The sequence below is a fragment of the Ptychodera flava genome, chromosome 3 (genome assembly GCF_041260155.1).
Source record: "Ptychodera flava strain L36383 chromosome 3, AS_Pfla_20210202, whole genome shotgun sequence".
Lineage (NCBI taxonomy): Eukaryota > Metazoa > Hemichordata > Enteropneusta > Ptychoderidae > Ptychodera > Ptychodera flava.
In genome coordinates this window covers 33,988,672-34,010,952 of record NC_091930.1, presented here as the reverse complement: position 1 = coordinate 34,010,952, position 22,281 = coordinate 33,988,672, and the positions used below count along the sequence as shown (strand labels likewise).

Genomic DNA, 22,281 nt, shown 5'->3' with positions numbered 1-22,281 from the left:
ACTTATAGTTGGGAGTTGGCCGAGCGATTTTGTATGTTACTTATCCCCTAGGTGACTGGCTACTATATGTTGTGAGCTTGAACCTTTGAAAACACAGTATTGCCACCGTATTGGCTTCAAGAAACTTTTTTTGTCTAAAAAAATAAATACACATCTATCAATTCTTAAATTCAAGGTGTATACAGCTGATGGTAATATGCATACCATACAGCCTGCTGTACTGGCTTATGGGGCGATGATTAAATTTAAAACAGCGGATGAAGCTTTTATGAAGCCGAAGGCAGAGGTCTGGCTTTTTTCTTCATACTCCCATGATGAAGGTAGGTCAAAATTATATTCAATGTCAAGATGGATTCTGCTGACTGCAGGGAAATGTTTGAAAATTGACATTGTTTGATTTCTCCGGCGATCACTCGACGTGGAAAATTGTTGCTACCAATATACACATTTCCATTATGACTATGCCACACACCACAGTACTGTAGATTTCCCACAATTCATTATGATTTGTATCCTCAGAGATTCCCCAGAGAAGTCTACCAGGTAACCCAAGTGTAGACAAATTCATAGACTGGTTGTAAAAAATTCTGAAAACGTACTTTTAAGGACACCATTCTTCTCAATTCTCAATTCTTTTAAATGATTTGGAAAATTATGCAAGATTGAGAGAGGAGATAGCTATTTTGTAAAGTGTTCCACTGATTGTGTCTTCAGCCGTGCATACATAATTATGTGATGGAAAGTAGGGAGACTAGTTGCACCTGCTTTTTGAAACAAAAGGATATTGATTTTTCCCAAAGGAAATGACAAAATAAATTTGCATTCTACGTTTTCTCAGCGAATGACCCATTCAGTTCGTCATAAATTGCTGCCCAAAAGTATGGCATTTGTAGTACCTACAGGACGTGACTTCCAAGGTTGTTTAATGGTTATTTGGAAACTTTCACAGAAATTTGTAAACGTACTTTTACTTGATATTGTTTATCATTTATTCTGTTGCTGCACATTATTGCTTGCATACAGAACTGAAAAAGTTGTAAGAAAAGTAATCTTCAAGGTTACAAATCAAAGAGAATTGTGGGTAATTTTTTGTACTGTGCACACAGACGGTTTTCATTTCTCCCTTGACATTGCTAGTTGGCATTAAAGTTCTCTGATACGTTGTTCTGACTACGCGACGTAGAAATCAATATAATGACTTCTGAAACCGGTTAAGTTATGCTGATAAAAGTAGTTGATCTATATTAGCGAAAGTGCAAGGTATGAGAGATCATGGAGTAGTCGTAATGCATTTTTCGTTGTACTTTTGTCCAACTTCCCGTACAATGAAACTTGTTATAGTTTACTCATATGTCGCTTGTTAAATTTTACATCGTTTCTTCATATTATTCGATTGGTGCAGTTAAATTATGTTATGAAATTTCATTGCAGGTGGTTTCTTAAATGGGACATACAAAAGTTTTCGCTTTTTCTACCCAACCGATATCTACGCAAGGAATAACACGAGAGGAGTGTGAAAGACTCTGCCTAAACTTCTATGAAAAGCTGTTGGAAGAACCGTGCACTTACGTGCTGTACAATAGGTACAATCAAGAATGTGTGTTTGGGCGACGGCCCCACTGGAAAGATGGCACAAGAACATCAGAGTCGTTAAGTTGGGAATACTACATCTTTTTGTATGACGGTAACTTCAATACTATAACATCATCTTCTTTGACCTGTCTGAAGGGAGAATGCGCCTAGGAAAACATATTTGGATTGTCAATCTGTTGCAATGCAATTTTCGTCTAACACTTTAGAGGACCCATTTTGTATCTCAGAGATTTAATCGGCTTCTTTTTTTCCCGAAAATCAATTATGTATATTTCGCCATAGTATTGACAGACGGATGGTTGCCATTTTGTAGGTAAATATCGGGTGCTTTCTTTCTTTTGTACCAAATTGTGCATAGGAAACAGTCAAAAGTTTTCTTGAAGAAAATGTGGACTAACTTTTAATTTTTTTTCAATTTTAGGCACAAACTATCTTAATAACGACGTTGACCGTGAGCCAGTGCAGTTACCCCACTCGTCTCCGATTAATTTTTTGACTGTCACATATTCCTTATGTTTTGGAAGCTCTTCATCTTCCAAAGTAAAACTTCTTTCGTTTTCACACTGCGAGCAGTTTCGTAAACTGTATTAATAAGAAAATAAAAAGATATAATTTCGATTTATATAAAAAGAGTATGTGTTGTAAAATCAGAACTTATATGATGACTAATTGAATTTAGTTTAATAGCCTAAAACTACTCCATGTCCAACTACCTACATGGCCCATTCAGCTGCAAATTTATCTGTTTATTTTTGGATTTAAGTCGTAAAAGTGGAGATGTGTAAACCATGCTGACCCATAAATAGAAACAATGTTTCACATTTATGGAATTTAGCTTTAAAATGACTAATAGTCAAGCTCAATAATTATCAATAAAATATCCGTTTTATATGTTTCTCATTCTACTCCATAATTAGTCATTCCATACCCTCCTGGCTTACTCAAAATATTTATTATTCTTATTGTTAATTATCACGAAGTTGTTTATATAAATGTAGTATTTCTTACACGCCTCACACAGGTGTAGATTATATTCGTATGCGTTGGGTTTATAGACAGGATTCTTGACAAAAACGTGCCGTCAGTGTGAAGTACATATGGCTGCTCATAGTCTTGGTAGGCCACCACACGTGCATTTACTGTATAGGTGATCAGGCTGACCAATATTTGCATGTGTTGATCTGTCCACACTATTGGTTGAGCGGAATGTAGTTGAACCTTCCTGTTTTCTTTACTTTGGATGTTTTCTGACGGCAGGTCTTACAGTGGTTGGATATTCTGGAAAAGTCGTTGATCTATTATCGTTAATACCCGATCAATCCTTGCGGTTTATGCAGTTCACCAACATTTGAGGATTTTCTTTCCTTCGAGCTAGTACAGCTGCTGTATCTGTGGTATCTGGTCTGTATCTGTCTGCTGATATTATCTTCCCAGATAGTGGACTTCTGTCTTGAATAAGTCACATGTCTTTGCCTTCAGCTACTATTGTTGCAAACACTGTAGGACTTTTCTGATATAATCTATGTGTTCCTCAAATGTTCTGCTATAGACTAAGATGTTGTCTAAATATGGAATACAGTTGACATAACTTAGTCCATGCAATCATCTTCCATATGTATTTTGAAAGATGGTCCGAAGGGAATGCGCACCAATTTGTAGAGTCCCAAGGGTTACACAAATGCTGTGAGCGATCGATTTTCATCTTCATGAAACCCTGGTGGTATGCTCTCCCTTGGTCCAAAACAGAAACCCAAGAATTCCCTCCAAGCCCGTCTAAGATGTCCTGAATGCGTGGAATAGGTTGACAGTCCGGATATGACTTTTTGTTCAGTTCACGATAGCCTATGCACAGTCGAAAGCTTCCGTTTTTCCCCGAACACAGGCACGGGCGATGAATATGAAGACTTTGATTTGGTTACCCATCCTTGATCAATGAGATCTTCTAAATATTATTTCACTTCATGGTATAGTGGACGAGGTAAAGATCAATAAGTTTGCTGGACTGGCTCCTTATTGGTCAAATTGATATGCAATTTCAGATTCTCTATACATCCAATGTCCTTGTCATCTCTGGCAAAAGCTCCAGCTCCTTCCTACAACATAAGTCTTGCTGCCTTTTGCTCGGCTTCTGTCGGGTGACTTAGATCAACAGGTGCTTCCTATGTTCCTCATACTTGGTCTGTCTGTTTGTTTGCTGTTGCCCTGATAACCACTTCCGATTGTTATTGTTTGACATCTGCTTTCTCTGTTTCTTCACGGACTTCTAACGGTATCACTGACTTGATAAATTGGATTGGTCCCAGTGCTGTACGGCCTCTGAGAGTTATGTCATGCTTTGTTGTGTTCTGTAATGGTATACTGATTCAGTGTAATGATCAAGGCTGTAACTTTGCTAAGTGTTCATGTACTTGCAATTCATCACGCTAGGGATATTTGGCATATAGTTCAAATATCAGAGGTCTTAGCTCCCGGGGTCTTAGCTCCAGTACGTGCTTGGCATTTTACATAAAAAGTCTGTCCAGTTGGAATCTTTACACCTTTTCTTCCCACAGTGAAAGTGCAAATTCAGTGTTGTCCTGAATTAGACTGATCACTCCTTTCATGCTTGTTTGTCAAATAACGGAAATGAGACAGGAATTGTCTCTACCTGTCTTTGCGAATCTTGGCTCTAGTCCCTGCAGATTTCTTCTATCACATTATAGACAATGATTGGGCAGTCAGGGTCGTCTGAGGTACTTTGATTCCCAGGATAAGTTCTTTTAATCGCTCCCTAGATGTATCGTCTCTGCCAAGTTCAAAGTCCACTTCTATCAAACCACTCCAAGTAATGTTTGTTCTGTTTACTGCTTTAATGTTCAATTTTGTACCCTCTCCCGGTGAAGATTCTATTGGTTTTAGTGGCACATTGTTCAGGTAAGTCTGTTTCCATGACTGTGAGATGACACATACCTTTGATTCGGTATCCCACAATGCTTGTACTTTCTTTCCCCAGATGCGACACCATACCATACACTTCTTTCCCACAAATGTTGTCAACCTGTCATGTTAAACGGGTGCAAAATGATACGGAAATGACATTTTTGGTACCTCTGTTGAACTACATTGATGCTTTTTGGGCCTTCACCTGCTCTATGACTTTACAGACAACACGATGATGTTCTCAATGTGCTTCCTGACAGTCTTTTGAAAAATACATACAGGCATTAAATGCTGAAACCGGTAGAATGTCTCTATATCTTTCTTATGGCAGTGGTTACAACTTCAGGACTCGTCAGGCTGGTTGGTTATTCCCTGTCCCTTGGGGGTAACATGCTGGCGTTTCCCGACTTTCTGTGTCTTGCCCTCCCCATGGATAATCTGCTTTGACGTGGGTTGTATCTCTGCAGATGAAACAGTGATTACAGCCCCAACGTCCTTATTTAACACAATTAGCACAAACATACGGAAGAGAGTTGTGTCCGATATAGTATTCGGTCCACCTCCATTCCGCTTTTCCTGCATTTAATTCATAATCGCAATTAATTCATCCAATTTCGATTTCTTTACTTCCTTTTTACCTTTCTTAGCCCTGCTTATCTGCAGATATTTTGGAGCTTGCTTTCCTTCCTTTTCTCTCCACTTGCACATCTGCAGCACTTGCTGTTGCAGTCCGTGCCGCTGCAGTAATTCTTTTTTAGCTCATTATTCTTTTCTTCTTTCTTGGCAAGTAGAGCAACTCTACGGATTTCATAGTGGTTCAGCTCACCTTTGTCTCCCAACTTGAGATACAGGTCTAGCATCTTCTTTAAGTCTTGGTCTCGAATTCCTGATCTGATTACCATCAGGAATACCTTGTCAACAGCATCCTTTGGGTACATCTGCCACTCAACTACATACATTGCAGCAAGGAGTATTAAATTACGTAATATTACCACTCTGTACACAAAGTTCAGCTATGTCTCTGATTCTCTCAGCATGGCAGTGTCCATTTCTCTGTAAATGTCCCCTCAGTCGAATTGCAAGTATTCATCCTTCAGAGAATTCTTTATGTCTTCAAAAATCACATTTTGTTACTTCGAAACATCTTACCAAATTATATTGTCTTGTACAAAGCTTGTGATACAGCTCTGACAATTTCCTTCTCACTGTACCCCTTACTTCTGCCATCATCCAGTTTATACATTATGTCCATAACTAGCATTGGAACAGTCTCTTCAGGCTCCCCAAGTTGACATTTTATTTAAATGTGTTTCATATGAACCACAGTAGACACAGAGCTGGCGGCGTTTGGCTGATCACGTGACTGCCCAGGTGCCACACCCGAAGCTCCATTGTTGCCATTTTGAGGGGTAGTTCCCTGAGACCATCTTGCTGGTCGCCATTATGGGGTGAGTTTTTTCCCTCACCTGTTTGGCGGTTCTTCCCTAGTTCTGTGACGTTCTTCTCCCATTAAGTGATGATTGTCAATGCCCCTTCTTCTGCACCGTCATTCAAGTTCCCTGGAGTACCAATAAATCTGTGAATCTTCAGCAGAGCAGCAATTTCCCATCCTTTGTCTTATCTTCGCCTGGTATTTTCAACATCTGATAGATTTCACTTAGCTATTCTATTGTCATCTTCATATTTGCTGTCATTTTACTTTCTGGCAAAGCCAATTTAATCAAACTTAAAGTTTACTGTGCAGTACGTCCGTCTATTCTGTATCAGGCCTTTTTAATCTTGACCAATATCCAATCCAATTCCAGCAGTGCATCCAGAAATTGTCGCACGCCTCACATGGGTGTCGATTATATTGATATGCATGTGGGTTATTGACAGGAGTCTTGAAAAACGTAGTAAAATAAATCCTCGTCAAATTTAGTTACTCTGGCAGTAAACATCTTGTCTGATCACAATTCCGTATTGAACTTGGCGTCCTGTACTTAACTGAACATCTGCCCTATACAATGTCTGTCGTTGTACTTGCGTTTTATTTAGTGATTATCATCATGATGTTTGCAAACGTTGCGTAATATCTCCTTGCAAGTATGTCTTGTCACTTTAAAAAGGTCAGGTCAAGGTACAATTGTTTTACACTACTTCATAACAGTCAAAAAGTATGCAATAATTCATGTCATATTGTCTTATTTCATGTGTCCAGTATTGTCTGATAAATATCGATAACTTTCTAGTTATCAGCAGCCCTTGTCAGTGCTTGATTTCTAAGTTTGCAATTCTGTCAAAACTTCTGTACATGTCATTTGCATATAACATGTCAGTCAGTCAGTCAGTCAGAGGTCAATATAGCAGGTCAAGTTGATCTGTTGTGAAAAAAAAAATTCAAGTCAATTTGCTTGCTATCCAACATATTTTATGTTATTCCCTAATTATAATTTCGTATTTTTGCCTGAACAAATATTGAACGATAAATGCTTCCATTATTCTAGACGTAGTGAATTGCCAGGACGTGTCGAGGGTATGCCTAAACCCGATGGTATGTACGAGGCACAACACTGGTACTATTTCAACAGTAGACTTTCCTGTACCATATCAGGACATGTTGCTTTGCTCATGGATCTTGGAGACTGATAACAGTAGTTACGTAAGCATCGTGTTTACTGAATTTGACGTTGGACGGTCGTCAGACAACTGTCTCGCAGACCATGTCGAGATAAAGAGTCGATACATGTCGACCATCACCAGTCGGCGGCGTCTGTGTAATGCCAAGCCACCAATCGGTGAAAATCTTTCTGACTTCAGCCAAATGACCATAGTTTTCACATCTGATAGTATTGATGATAACAGCCGTGGGTTCCTGGCTAGCTACGAATTCAGAAAAATGGATATATTACTATCAGATCTAGAAAACAGTATGTACAATCTACTTTGCTTGACATGCTTCAGTTTGTGTGCGATGTAACGCTATGATGGTTATGTACATGTAAGTGCGCATGCTTCAAAGAACTCAATAGCTGTATGGCATTGTGGCGGCAACAACTTAGGTCGGTTGTTAATCCACGCACTTAAGAAAGGGAGATTTAGCATGGCAGTTTTCTTTATTCACGTTTTCGAAAATTCTGTAATATTCTGCTCTGGGTGGCTTGTTCTTTGTAGTTCACCATATTTAAAAATTATCATCACCATTATCATACAATCACCACAACATTCATCAGCGTCGTATTTATAAACATCGTTGTCATGTATAAAACAAATTCAGAATTGCACCTCTTTTTTAGATGGAAACTGTATACAAGGATGGATTTTCTTTGATAGTAAGTGCTACAGAATGTTTAAGCCTGATATCACTTTGACGTGGACAGAAGCTGATTTACATTGTTTGAAAGACAACGCGACATTATCGAGTATTGTAACGGCAAAAGAAGCCAACATTGTACACCGCATGGTGTCTGGAGTTCCAAAGACATTTGTGTACATAGGTGAGAGCACCAACATTAATTAGCATAGTCCTCCCTTACAATAGTCGAGAAAAGATCATTGCTGAAGGTGCAAATCACCCAATGCACTTGGCTTATATGTGTATCGGTACCGTTATTAAACAATCTGAGCCAGATACATTCATCAGTTTCCTCGATAAACTGTCAGTAATGAATTTTTATATCACAAGCTGTCAATATTTTTCCGTGAAGTTGGCTTTCGAACCATCGTGGCTGACTATCTTCAACAGATGACAAGAAAGAAAGAAATTTTAATCGCTGACCACTATAATAAATCACATTCTTTCTAGTGGTCATTTATAAACATCACAACTGAAGAAATGGCAATTTGTGTTACAGACAAACTCTATTGACAATATAACGAGCTTTCGGAAATCATTTTAAACATAAAAGCCTCCGAGTGTTTCGATAGTTTTCAAAGAGTCTGTGACTAATTTTTACCATACATACCTGCAAATGCCATGCATCTTCATTTAAAACTCTCTGACAGATCGGCCTTTCTGACCGAGTGAACAAAAAAACCATTTAAATTCCCAATGAAATTTGTAAATTTCAATGGCTTATAGTCGAATACATTCGGTGAGTTTTCTTCCGCTGTTATATATGGTCATAGGACTATCGATTAAGAGCTTACTATATGCGGAAAGGGCAAGCACTAAAGCCGGATTGCCTGTCTTGATATACATATCCATTTATTCGTCAAAATTTTAGTTTCAATTTGGTTGGATATAAACTAATTTTTGCCCTTTATTTCCATGAAAATCTGAAATCGTATTTGCGCCGTCTTCAGGCTGGCCGTCGATCAATCACGACGATATATTTGATCACAAAGTTCATCTCGATTCTGAAATCCTGTCCAATCGATGGGACACTTTACGGACAATATTGTGTTATTAGTAAAACTGGTATTTAGCAAATAATTACTTTCATAGGTCCGAAATGTCAATTTGAAGCGCTACAATTTTGTTTAGATATCTATGTAAATTTGCTAGTAATCATATATTATTTTAGGTTTGGCACTAGCAAACTGGAGAATCCAAAGAGTAATATGATAGGTATATAACTAAAACTAGCAAGTCTCTCAAAGCACAACATTCCTACCTCTTTGTTGCCCTACAGAGTGATCTTTTCATGTTTTACATTGTTATCATCCATTTGGCAAATTGGCAAGAGTCTCAGACGTTCTATGTGACTCACAAATATCTATGTGTTTCTTATAACCTAATAAATGGAAATTAAATTTCAAATGTACAGGATTAGCAAATTTGGCATTCACGCATCGGGTGATACGCTGCGCCAATGTCCCCGTGCATCCTTGCGGTATTTTCGTAATTACCCCATATTATCAATTTTAAATAAAGAATAGTCATACTAATTTCGTAATTGTTATCGAATCTATCCTCAAACAGGGCACGTGCATTCTTGCCATTATCATGTCTTGCATATCATCACCTTTGGATAAACAATTAATTTCTATAAAGGGGCTATGACCGGAAGATTTATCACTGAAAAACATATGTTAATCCTAACCTTTGTATCCCAGGCTTATCTGATAGAGTGTCCGAGGGGATGTATACTTGGACTGATGGTAGCCATTTCATGTATTCTGACTGGAGTACCACAGGGTATGTATTAGTGAAGGATAATGTTGGTAGGTGGGTAGGCAGGTAGGTAGGTATGTGTGAGCGTGTGTACGTATGTACATACGTAAGTTCATATGTATGTATGTATGTATGTATGTATGTATGTATGTATGTATGTATGTATGTATGTATGTATGTATGTATGTATGTATGTATGTATGTATGTATGTATGTATGTATGTATGTATGTATGTATGTATGTATGTATGTATGTATGTATGTATGTATGTATGTATGTATGTGTGTATGTGTGTGTGTGTGTGTTGTGTATGTGTGTATGTGTGTATGTATGTATGTATGTATGTATGTATGTATGATGTATGTATGTATGTATGTATGTATGTATGTATGTATGTATGTATGTTGTATGTATGTATGTATGTATGTATGTATGTATGTATGTATGTATGTATGTATGTATGTATGTATGTATGTATGTATGTATGTATGTATGTATGTATGTATGTATGTATGTATGTATGTATGTATGTATGTATGTGTGTATGTGTGTGTGTGTGTGTATTGTGTATGTGTGTATGTATGTATGTATGTATGTATGTATGTATGTATGTATGTATGTATGTATGTGTGTATGTGTGTATGTATGTGTGTATGTATGTATGTATGTATGTATGTATGTATGTATGTATGTATGTATGTATGTATGTATGTATGTATGTATGTATGTATGTATGTATGTATGTATGTATGTATGTATGTATGTATGTATGTATGTATGTATGTGTGTATGTGTGTATCTAGCTAGCTATCTAGCTATATAGCTAGCTATGCACGCATGTACCTATCTATTTTTAGTGTTGATTGACACCTAAATATAGATAGATATATACGTTGGTGACATTTTTCGTAGATTTTCCCCGTATATCTTACTTTTTCTCTAAAGGATGGTGCTATAATGACCAATTATAATGATCAAATGTAGGAGACCGTCAGCTGTTAGCCCTAACAAATATAACACCTGCTTTTCTATTGTATGAAAGTTGTTACTGTTACTGAAAAGCGAGAATGCCAAATGTCTTTTTCCACTCCTATAAAATTTGCTGATACAAGTACTTTATTTCATGACATTCAAAGTATACTTTGTCAATTTTGATACCGCGTTCCTGTTCTCCAGTCAACAGCCAGACGGTAGTGTCCATCAGAACTGTGTTGCTATTTATTTGACCAATCTCCATTCAACAAACCATTGGTATGACGTAAGCTGCACCTCAAATGTTACAGATCGGTTCATATGCAAGAGATCATCCACCTTGAAACCAGATGGATGTATGTGAATGTAAAGATATAAGGGTAAAGTTAAGATTACACATAAGAGAGCATAATTGTATGCCATGTTGCCCGGTATATCTATGAGATTTGTAGACTTGTCGTAAATTTCAACAAGAATAGTTACCAGAGAATATGAATTTTTAATTTTTGGCCGACATTCAGTCATGGGACCGGTAAACGAGCTGATGTGTCTTTTTATTGGTCAGTAAAGATCTAACAGCATCTCCTCAAACCACAGTAGTACAATTAACAAATCGACATATTTACAAATTTCATACGGACTTTCATTCATCGCTTGCTTTTACATGAACACACACGTTGTTTGTCATGCAGAAATCGAAACTTTAGGAACATTCGTCTTTCTTTGCAAACTCTTTCTTCTGTTGTATTTTTTACAATAATATAACCTTTTTTTACTATCAGATGCCAATGCAAATCGCGCTGAAATAACTGATTTTTTAAAAAGTGGTGAGTTGCAAATTACAAATTAGAAGAAATAATACTAGTTCTCTTATACCAGAAGGGAAGATGAAATTGGAAAAGGTAAAAAAGTCATTCGGTGTTTATGATGTTTACAAGGAAATTGGAGACATTCTGATCACGCGGGATAACATGACCATTAGTTTTATTGTGTGCAATACATCTGCCTTTTTCTCCATGGGCTGAATTACGGTACTCACAAATCAAACACTGTGGAAAAAATAAGAGAGCATGTCTTTGATTCAACAAGGAGCAATGTCTCTTTGCCAAAGCATGACCCAATTGTCTGTTAGTTCTGCAAGCGTTTTAGTTTACATCGACTATATAATGATGATATGGAATGTGAAATGTTTGCCACTAAAGTAGCTCCTATGCAAGAAATTAATAGGAATAGTATTGAAGACTTGATATGCAATCTTAATCCTAATAAGCAATACGTGTTTCATTCATTACAGGTAATAGTAGATGTCCTCTTAATATGTACCAGTGTTCAAGTGGAGAGTGCCTTCACATTACTGATGTTTGTGATGGAAGCATCTTTTGCAATGAGAGTTCCTCGAATATGGATGAGTGTGGTAAGTATCTATCATCATTATCTGAACTTTCTCCGTTCTCATTGGTATGCATCATCATTGTCGTCATCATCATCGCTGTCATCGTCAATATCATCATAACGTTAGCAGTGAAAGTGGCATTACTGTCATCTTGACACCAATAACGGCCATATCATATCGTATTGACATGGATTTCTAAACTTGACTAGACTTCTGTTTTGGTAACATTGCAAATGTGGCTCTGGTAATAAGTCCTACAGTCATTTACCATGTCGTTCGACACTCGATCGATGCGATGGGTATGGTCCGACACTCAGAGGACAGTAAAGGTGGTCGCAGATCAACTAGGCGCCTCAAAAACAGGCATCAAAATAAATCCTTGGACACAATAAAACCGGGGTGCTCGGAATCGTGGATCCTTGGTACCCCAGAGCCTATTTCTAGTGATGCTAGACAATTTCAGCTCTCCAGCATAGAGAAATGTCGTCTATTCCCTTCTTAAACTTACAGAGCAAGATACACATACACGTGGGTTGCGCACGAACGATGTGCACAATACTAACGTGGGATCAACCATTACAACACAGGGAGCTTTACAACAATATTAACGATATCATCTTCATTGGGATTCTAACTCCTCCTTTTCATCTATCAATTTCTCAGGAGAGAGTAGAAAATCAAATGACAACAGTTTACAGAGTTGTAGTTACACTCCTAGGTCATCACATCCCAAGTTTCAATCGCCTTCTGGCAAATTTTGTACCTTTTCTTGTCATTATTGTAAAAACGACGACAATTTAATCTAGAAAAGTCTAAAATTTAGAAGGAAACGTGAAGGTCAGAGTGATCAAAGTTAATCTCAGCAAACGGACTTTGTTTTTTCATAATCTCAATTAGAGTCTGATCATGTTTGAAACATGTTTTTGAGGTAAACCCCCACCTATACCAATTAATGAGGTCAAGGTCAATTCTTCTCTAGGGAGTGTTATGGGTCTTTTTAAACAGTTTATTCATGATGGTTTAATATCGTTTCCTAGTGATTTATTTTAACCGCATCCCCTGTCAAAAGATTAAGAGATGCAGAGGTTTCTCAGTCTCGTTTGTTGGCAGATACCCTGCCCTTTTCTAAAAGTCATTTCAGGTTTTAAAGTTCTTCTTAACGGGTAGATTGCAGTGACTATATTCCTTTTCCTCTCCTTAATGTGTATTTGTCTTCGGACTTTGTTTCTGGACATGTGAATCTTGGTATTAGTCTTTAATGCCTTAAGAAGGGATTCACCTTCTTATTGGAAAAGACCTTGCTGGGGACAAGGTCATTACAAATCCACTTGTGACCTATAAGCCAAGTTTAAATCAGGATCCAGAGCCAATCGAACAGGAAATTCTCGATTTGTGTCATACATGTGTCTTCGCTCGAGCCATGTCTAAGAAACTTTCTGACAATCAAAATAATCTAAAATGACTTCACAGATGTTGACTTAAGTGACACCTTTCTCTGTCAGGTGTTTCACATGGATCATTCTGTTATCCCTAGTGGCTCTGAAAGCTCCAGTAAAACGTCTGGTGACCAAGGTCAGACATTTGATAGATCACATCATATTAAAGAATAACACAATGACCCAGATATTTTGTGTTTGGCTAAGTTGTTTAAGAAGCTGAAATTTCGGATAGTCTTGTTTGTTGTAGTACAAAGCGTGGTATTCTCACGCATAAATGGATACCCGAGATGTCTTGGTTGATGACGATAGGGTTATAAATCATCAAATAGTGGTTTGAAAGTGGTATCGTGCGGAAATATCGCGTCTTGCCCATGAAAAATCCCCAGGGCTGGAAGACCTATCAAAAAATTCTCTATCATTTTTCCGGCCTAGTCTCAGGAAGAATGTAGCACATTTCTGTAAAACTTGTCACACATTTCAAATGGTAGGAAAACCAAATCAAATCTTTCCAAAGGCCACTTGACAGTCAATCCTACATTTCAGGAACCATTTAGTAGGATACGAATAAACAGTGTTTTGCCGCTACCAAAAAGTAGATCAGAGAAAATAAGTTCATTTTGATAATAATGTGTACATCTACTCAGTATCCAGAAGCCATATCAATGAGAAACATAAAGGTAAAGACTGTACTTAAAACTTAAGTAAATTTTTTCACTTTATTCGGCCTTCTGATACTTTATGTATGGAATTTTTCAACATGTCATTAATCAGCTTGGCATGAAACAGTATAGATCCTCTGCCTACCACCCAGAAAGTCAGGGTGCTTTCAAGCGATTTCATGAAACCTTAAAAATATGATAAGGACCTACTCTTTTACACAGAGACACAATGGGATGAAAAAAATCATTTTCTTCTCTTTGCCGTTAGAGAGTCCATTCAAGAGTCTCTTGATTTTAGCCCATTTGAGCTTGTATTTAGACATATAGAGCATGGTCCTCTCAAGCTCTTTAAAGAGAAATGTCTATAAGACGATGTTTATTGTCTGTATATTTTGCAATATATATCAGAATTTCGTAAGGAAAAAAAACCTTTCAGTTACTAAGAAATGTGAATAAGCCTGAAAAAACCTTGCTTTATATCAACAGTTCATGAAAGTGAATGATAAAAATGGAAGTTCAAACCTGATCAAACGGTTCTTCATCTTCGTCCGGTACCTTGCAAACCATTCTATGCCCGTTACTTTGGTCCTTAAGTTATCAAATTGATAAAAAAAGTTATTTAAATTAAATCTTACCTCCTGACAGACGAAGACAAAACCTGTTATCCCGCATAAATACGCTTTAGCTGTATTTCGATATGAATAGTCCTAGAGTAACACAACCCATGGGTAAAGTTAGTCCAGACCATTATGAAGGTCATTAGTGTTATTTACTTGTCAATGAGTGAAAGTACTTTAAATTCAATTTCCAAAATTCTAAAATCCCTAAGAATATTTAGTCAAAGTTGGCACACCTTCAAGCTTCACAACAATAACAGGTGAAAAACTGGTCCATGAAAATGAAAAGTTGTTACGAGATGTTGTAATGAAGACAAACATCTTTTTTCATGATGTTAATATCAACGTCAATAAACCTAGTGAAACACCATCCATAAAGACAGAATCCAATGAAAGCAAAATACCTCTAGGAAGAAGTCAAATATTTGCTGGACAATGACTTTGTTGAACCTATTAACAGTAACCGAGTACATGTGCCAAAACCTGATAGAAGCTAACGTATGTGTACTGGCTACAGGAAAATAAATACTCTCACTAAGACAGACACTTTCCAATCCCGAGGATTGGTGACTACATCGAATGGGAAAAGCCAAGTATGTGACAAAATTTGATCTGCTGAAGGTATTCTGCCAAGTTCATTCCGACGGATCTTGCTCAAAATATGTCCGCCCTTGTTACACCTGGCAGATTGTTCCAGTACAAGCTAATGCCATTCGGAATGAAGAAGTCACTGAATGCATTCCAATCATTGATAAATGACGTCATATCTGGATTAGAAAGGTGTGAAGCTTCCATCGACGATATTTTCCTGTACAGCGACACTTAGGAGGAGCACATCGAACTCATGTGGAAGTTTTTGAACGACTTAGCAAAGCAATGTTGACTGTCTACCTCATGAAATATGTTTGGTAGAGCACAGGTTTACTTACTTGGGCATTCAGTAGGACAGGGTGAGGAAAAACCTGTTAGTGCCAAAATCAGTGCCGTTACAAGTTACTTTACCCAGTTGCAAAAGACAACTGGTGCACTTTCTTGATATGGCTTGGTACTACAGTGTATATTGTCCAAATGTTTCCACCATTACTGAGCCTTTGACTAACTGAGGGGCCGTCGATAATAAAAGCTGACGCAAAAGAAACGTAATTCCTTTGTTTTACTTAAAACCCCCTCCCTCCCCCTCAAAACGAAAGTTCTTATGCAAAACCAATTTGTGATGCTGTTTCTGACAAACCTACACGCACCTCTACGATCCGCACGCCTATGAAAAAATACCGGAAGGGCACATGTAGGAAAATGTTTCACATACATGTTTCAAACTGAAAAACCATACAACTTTTTATTTCACCTTCATGTCTTTTCGTTGTCTCTTCTCTCTCCATATTTTGTGGTCATCATTCTGTTCTCGATGTATGCTAAGGTAGTTTTGCGTTCTCGCTGCAAAGTCGCACTTCGAAAACAATAGAAAATCCTTATGCGATTTTGACGCACACAAAATGAAATGAACTTTTACCCCCTCCCCCCTAAACGAAAGAATTACGTTTGTCGTGCATCAGCTTTTATCATCGACGGCCCCTTACTTAAAAAGAAAATAAAGTTTGTTTTGTCAGAATAATGCCAACAGGCAGTTGAGACACTGAAAGTCACACTTCAAAGTGCTCCAGTCTAGTCTGCACCAGATTTCAGTTTGCCTTTCAAATTAGCTGGAGATGCTAGTGATGTTGCTACTGCTGCTGTTCTATTGCAAGATGATAGTCATGGGATAGATTACCCTGTGCCCTATGTTTCATACAAATTAAACTAATCCCAGAAAAACTGATATTAAAACTGATATTAGCTTTGCAGCATTTCGAAGCATATGTTACTTCTTCAAATCAGCCGATAGCAATTGATATTTATCACAACCCTCTTGTTTTTCTGCAGATGTTAAAAGGCAAAAGACCAGAGATTGTTAAGATTGGGTTTCACATTACTCGAGTTTAAAATTGACATCAAACATATCAACGATGGAGACAATTTGATTTATGACTTCGCTCTCGTATTCAGAGTATATTATTTTTCACACTTTAAATACCACTTGTGTAAAAAGAAGGATTTTTGAATATGTCTTTCTTTTAAGAGGGAGTGTGTTATGTAGGTCATTTAACCCTACTGATGACCTGAGTTCAATCAGTCCAAAACGTTCTTAAGGTCATTTGAGGTTATTCTCCACCATGACCTTGCATTCAACAAGTCATGTTCAAAACTGTCTGGAAGTTCATGTTTACAACAAGTAAAAATATCTTGAGAACATCAATTGGCATATCAATAGAAATTCCAGGTTGTCCTGATAGCTTATATAATCATTTAAGTATAAATACCGGGACAGTAAAGATTTTCGGACAGACTTTTTCGGGATTACATTGTTTACACACTCATACTTACACTCGCACGCTGGATTCGTTCTGTGAAGATTGCACGGACTAACCTCATGCCTTCAAGCCAAAGGACTCCTAACTCATCAGCCTGTCTGATTCAACTCTTGAGCTTTGTGCTGTTCTAGCTGAGATAAGTAGCCTGAAAAGTTTACACTTTGTAATATGGTGATTCGTTTTAACAAATTTATTTTAAAGAAAATAGCTGACTTCACTATTTTTTCTGACGTAAACAATGTCAATATTAAGTTACATCACTCGTTGATATATATATATATATATATATATATATATACAGACCCGCCAACAAGTATTTACGCACCCAGCTTCAGCGATGAAATGTTTTGAAAACAATGAATAGCACACACTGTACAAGGTTTTCAGGAAAAATCAAACTATATTTCGTAAATAGGTGACAAGTGAAAGACAAAAATCGTAAAATCTTTGATCTCACAAAAACTCCGGACAAGAAAATCACGGCGTGAAAAGAGTTGTATCACAAGGGTCTGAAAATCGTTCGATTCTCTATGGGAACAACAACGCTAAAGCATCATGAATATTAATGAGGTCAATCGAACGTTCGTACCAACTGTCAATAATGGGTATGTCCACCCCTTCGCTGGATAACTTCTCGTAGCCGGTTTGGCATAGTATCGACAAGTTTCCGGCAAATATCTTGTTGAAAATGTTCCCACGAAGTAACTATACGGTTGTACAGGTCATCAACGCTGTGTATTGGACGAGAATGTACCTCCAAATCGATCAATTTCCACAGATTTTCGATCAAACGTTGTAAAATTGTCAAATGGATAGCCATAATCTGGGGGATTGTTTTAGAAAAGATTTGACATCCAAGGCAGTGTGTACGGGAGCATTATCCTGTTGAAATATGAAATCAGGCCGGACAAGTCTCATTGCCGACGGTAGCATTTCGTTTTGGAGTATGTCTAAATACTTCCAACGATTCATGGTGTTCTCGACACGAACAACCGAGCCAACACCAGCAGCAGAGAAACATCCCCAAACCATGACGCTACCACCACCAAACTTGACAGTTGGACTTATACAGTGTATTTCATACTCCTCACCAGGTCGCCGTCGTACGTACACTCTCCCGCGACTTCGAAATACCGTGAATTTTGACTCGTCGGTCCAAACAACACGGGACCACTGAGCCGATGTCCAGTTTACATGACGTCGAGCAAATTGTAATTGTACGTGCTGCGATGTGCCGGGGTTGCAATTTCGGTTTTTTCTTGCAACACATCACGAAGGCTAGCTCCTCTGTAAAGCCGTGATTTTACCGTACTTAAACTCAAGAGTTTCCCTGTGTCCTCGTGAAATTTTGCACGGAGTTCACGGGCCGTTTCGAACCTGTCAGCCAGACTAGTCCGCACCAACATCCTGTCTTCGCGTTCAGTCGTTCGCCTCGGACGTCCAGACCGTTGTACGTTGGCCATGGTACCATGTTGCGACAGTTTTCGGATGTTGTACCTCACACTGCCTTCGGATATGCCCAGCTGCCTTGCGATTTCCCGGTTTTTGACACCTTGAGTATGAAGTGCCTCTATTTGGCCTTTCATATATTCCGGAAGTTCGCGAACTTTGGGCATGGTTTCATTCACACAATGTTTACAAACAAAAATTATACTGTAACCTCCGGCGACCTCTATCAGAATATTCATAAGCAAGTCTGGCAGATTTTCCCGCCCCAAAATTTAATCAGAATTATATTTAAAAAACCCTGTTTGGTCGATATTTGAATATGAATAGAAGAAATTTAACCCCATGGAATTTGGCGCCAACGTTAATTAGATGCAAATGATATGCAAATGAGTACGTCGCCATTGAAATTCCCATAGGAATTTTTGCTAGCTCGAAAACACTCGCCGTACGTCTGTATTTACTTTTCCACAACAGGTCTTTATTGATTAAAATGGGTTAAACCTGTCGTAGGTTAATTATTTTCTGAAAAAAGTCACATTAATGGGAATTTTCGAGTAATATTTTATGCCTAATGTTTATTTCTAAGGTGCGTAAATACTTTTTGGCGGGTCTGTATATATATATATATATATATATATATATATGTGTGTGTGTGTGTGTAAATATATATATATATATATATATATATATATATATATATATATATATATATATATATATATATATATATATATATATATATATATCAGTTAAGTTTGGTTCAACCTGGGAAGAGTATGTCTAAAGTCAGTAAAAAAATATGTCTATTTCCATTGGCTTGATCACTCTGAAACATTCATATTTCGTAAACAAACACGTTGAAACACATGTACTTTTTTGTCCAAAAGACGGAATGCCAAGTCTTCGTTTTCAGTCTGCAGCTTTCCAACTGTTGCCTTACGGTTTAAAAATCAGCTCGGTCATTATGACATTGGCGACGTAATTGTCTCATACCACTGCCATACGCCAGGAGTGGTAAATGGGTCACATTATTGATCCTCGGGGGTCTGTGGTCAAATTCGCCAATTAATCGTGTCAGTTTACTGGTTTTTCTACAGTACATGCAGTTCTGAGCAAGTAAATTTTTAAAGTGAATCACACATTGTAGTTGCGCAAGCTGGACTTGGTGTTGCTACACGGAAGAATATAACGTATACGGAACATCACTGGTTAAATGCTATTTTGTAGTCTATGCAGTATGCACGTAGGATAATTATAAGGTACTACATCTATAGGAGACTTAAATATGTGGAATCAGGAAAATACGTGTTAACCATGAACATACATTAGAAGCAAAATCATTCATATTTTAGAGCAAAGTCGACCAGCCTGTACTGAGGCAGCGACTTGAACAGTTCAATTCATTTAGAATAGGGGAACAGCATGACTATTAAAATTTTGCTTGAAAACAATATTTATTTCATGGAGTCTTGATTGCTATGGATGATGCCGCTAAATGAATTGGTAGACAAGTTGTTTCGAGCATGTTAAAATAAAATTATCACCAAACTGTTCATAAATTCAGCCTCGGACATACCAAAGTGACATCGTTATCATGTCACTGTGGAAGACGACATATAGAGAGTAATTGTCGACAAGTAAGGTATTGTTCCTTAGTTGCTTTATGCACCCATTGTTCATGGGTTTATTTGGTCCTATATCGCCGAGGCTGGTGTCACTTTTGAGTATGTGGTTCCCTGCTGATATTGATTAATGACTGTCATCTTGGAATTGAAATTTGTGACGCCCGTTTCATAACTTTTTTTTTGACCAAAAATATTTTGAAGATGTTTTCAGCTAAATGACATGTATTTGGTGGTGGAGCATTTGCGCTGACGATGAATGCACTACTTGAGGTTAACATATCGTAAATAGTTCTAGGCCTTCGTTTGCATGCTCCTTGTTCTTTGTGACTCTGTTTATATCTGTGTGTATTTGCGTAAGTGTGGGGGAGGCTGATGCTGCAAACCCCTTCCTATTGTTGGCTGACTGAAATGTTCAAATTGTCCATTTTAACGATCTTGTGCTGATGTCCGACTATAAAGGAATCTTTTATTGTTTCTGTTTATCAGCCCTTGTACAGGTTTTGCTACTCTACTTTGCTCCATCAGTTCATTCAACTGAGATTGCATTGTAGGCATTCACTTAAGTAATTGACAATGGCTGCTGATTTTGGTATATTCTTAATGAAATAAGATAGGGAAAGAGTTCCTTGAGCCCCCCCTATTATTTTCTTAGGTAGGAAAACAAAATATTTTAAGGTGGTTGGAAAGGCTAGAGCGTCAGTTATAAATTTCAACAAAACTATTAAAATATAAAAGTAGTCAACATTCTCTGTGGAATAAAAAAACTAGACATTTGGGCACAAAGGCATTGCAGAGTTATAGCCTGTTAAAACTTCTGAAAAACTGACCAAATAAGAAGAAGTTGGGGAGTCCTTAGTGTATTAACTATGGTAGAGGTCCCCTAGCTTTTAATAAAATGTTTGAAAAGGGAAAGTCATTATTTGCTGTTTTTCAGGAAAGTTTGACAAGGCGGTGCTGGCATTCAGAGTGAGTGACTGCTATTGTAAATGCATTTTTAGATTCTTTGAGTGTCAAAGAGGTGTCAAAAGTGAGATTAACCAAAAAAAACTGCTCTATGACTTCAAACGAGGGGTGCAAATATGGCTTGTTTTCAACATTTTTGACAGAATAACAGTTTTCCTACATAATTGTATACCAATTTAATCCAACTTTGAAATGAGATATGGACATGGAATTTTTACAGCCTATTAACAAGGTTACAGATAAGATTTGTACGGCACAATTTTACTGTATTTGAAGTACTTTTTGAAAAATCACATTTTGAAATTTGAAAGAATTTTTAATAATTTTTTGATATATAAACCCATGTAAAATCATAAAAACAAATTTTATTTACAAATCCTGCCGTACAAATCTTACAATAAATAGTGTCAACATATTCATAACTAATTTGGTAATATTAATACTATCCAATTATTATTAAATTCAAATATGTAAAAAAAATATGAAAAAATAAATTTTAATATTTACTGGTGTCATATTTCAAAATCATGGCTGCAAATATACAATTTTTATATTCTTTCGAGAAAATATTAACTAAGGGAGTTATCCTGAAAATTTGAAGTAAATATCTTGATTCTAACACTTGAAACTTGACATTAACTCTGAGAAATAGCCTTTCCAACCACCCTAAGTATGCTAACCCTAAAACTAACCCTTACCCTAATTCCAAACCCCTCCAAAAGTCGTATTCGATGTGCTTCTTCCAAGGAAAGTTTGCAATTAAAGTGACTTCAAGGTACGAGATGGGGACACTTTCAAAGTATGACAAAGTAGGTGCTATTGTTTTATCCGCATGTCATTTTTAAAGTATGTACAACATTTCGTGCAATCACTTGTTTTTCAAGTTCGAGAGTAATTTTTCCTAAAGGTTATAGAAGATCCCTAGATACCTGGTATTGGAACCTTGGTATCATTTCTACTGTCGTACTGGTATGATTGTCTTCGTTTGCACTCAGGGGGCCAAGTTATAATTTGTTTATAATTTGGTGGGTTGATGGCTCTGCTGGTGGACAGATTTGTCCCCGAGGCTGTCTTTCGCCCAGTTAAAGCGTTGTATTCATTGCTTCGCTTCGATAAAGTTTGTGTGAGAGTGAGCGTACGAGCGTGAG

General features: G+C 37.4%; 1 protein-coding gene across 1 annotated transcript; it reads right to left on the bottom strand.

Annotated features, from left to right (window-relative positions):
• Positions 1-18,286: 18,286 nt before the first annotated feature.
• On the bottom strand, positions 18,287-18,712 carry LOC139129223 (uncharacterized). Its single transcript, XM_070694865.1, has one exon. It carries the CDS (start codon positions 18,710-18,712, stop codon positions 18,287-18,289), a length of 426 nt encoding a protein of 141 aa, XP_070550966.1.
• Positions 18,713-22,281: the final 3,569 nt, after the last annotated feature.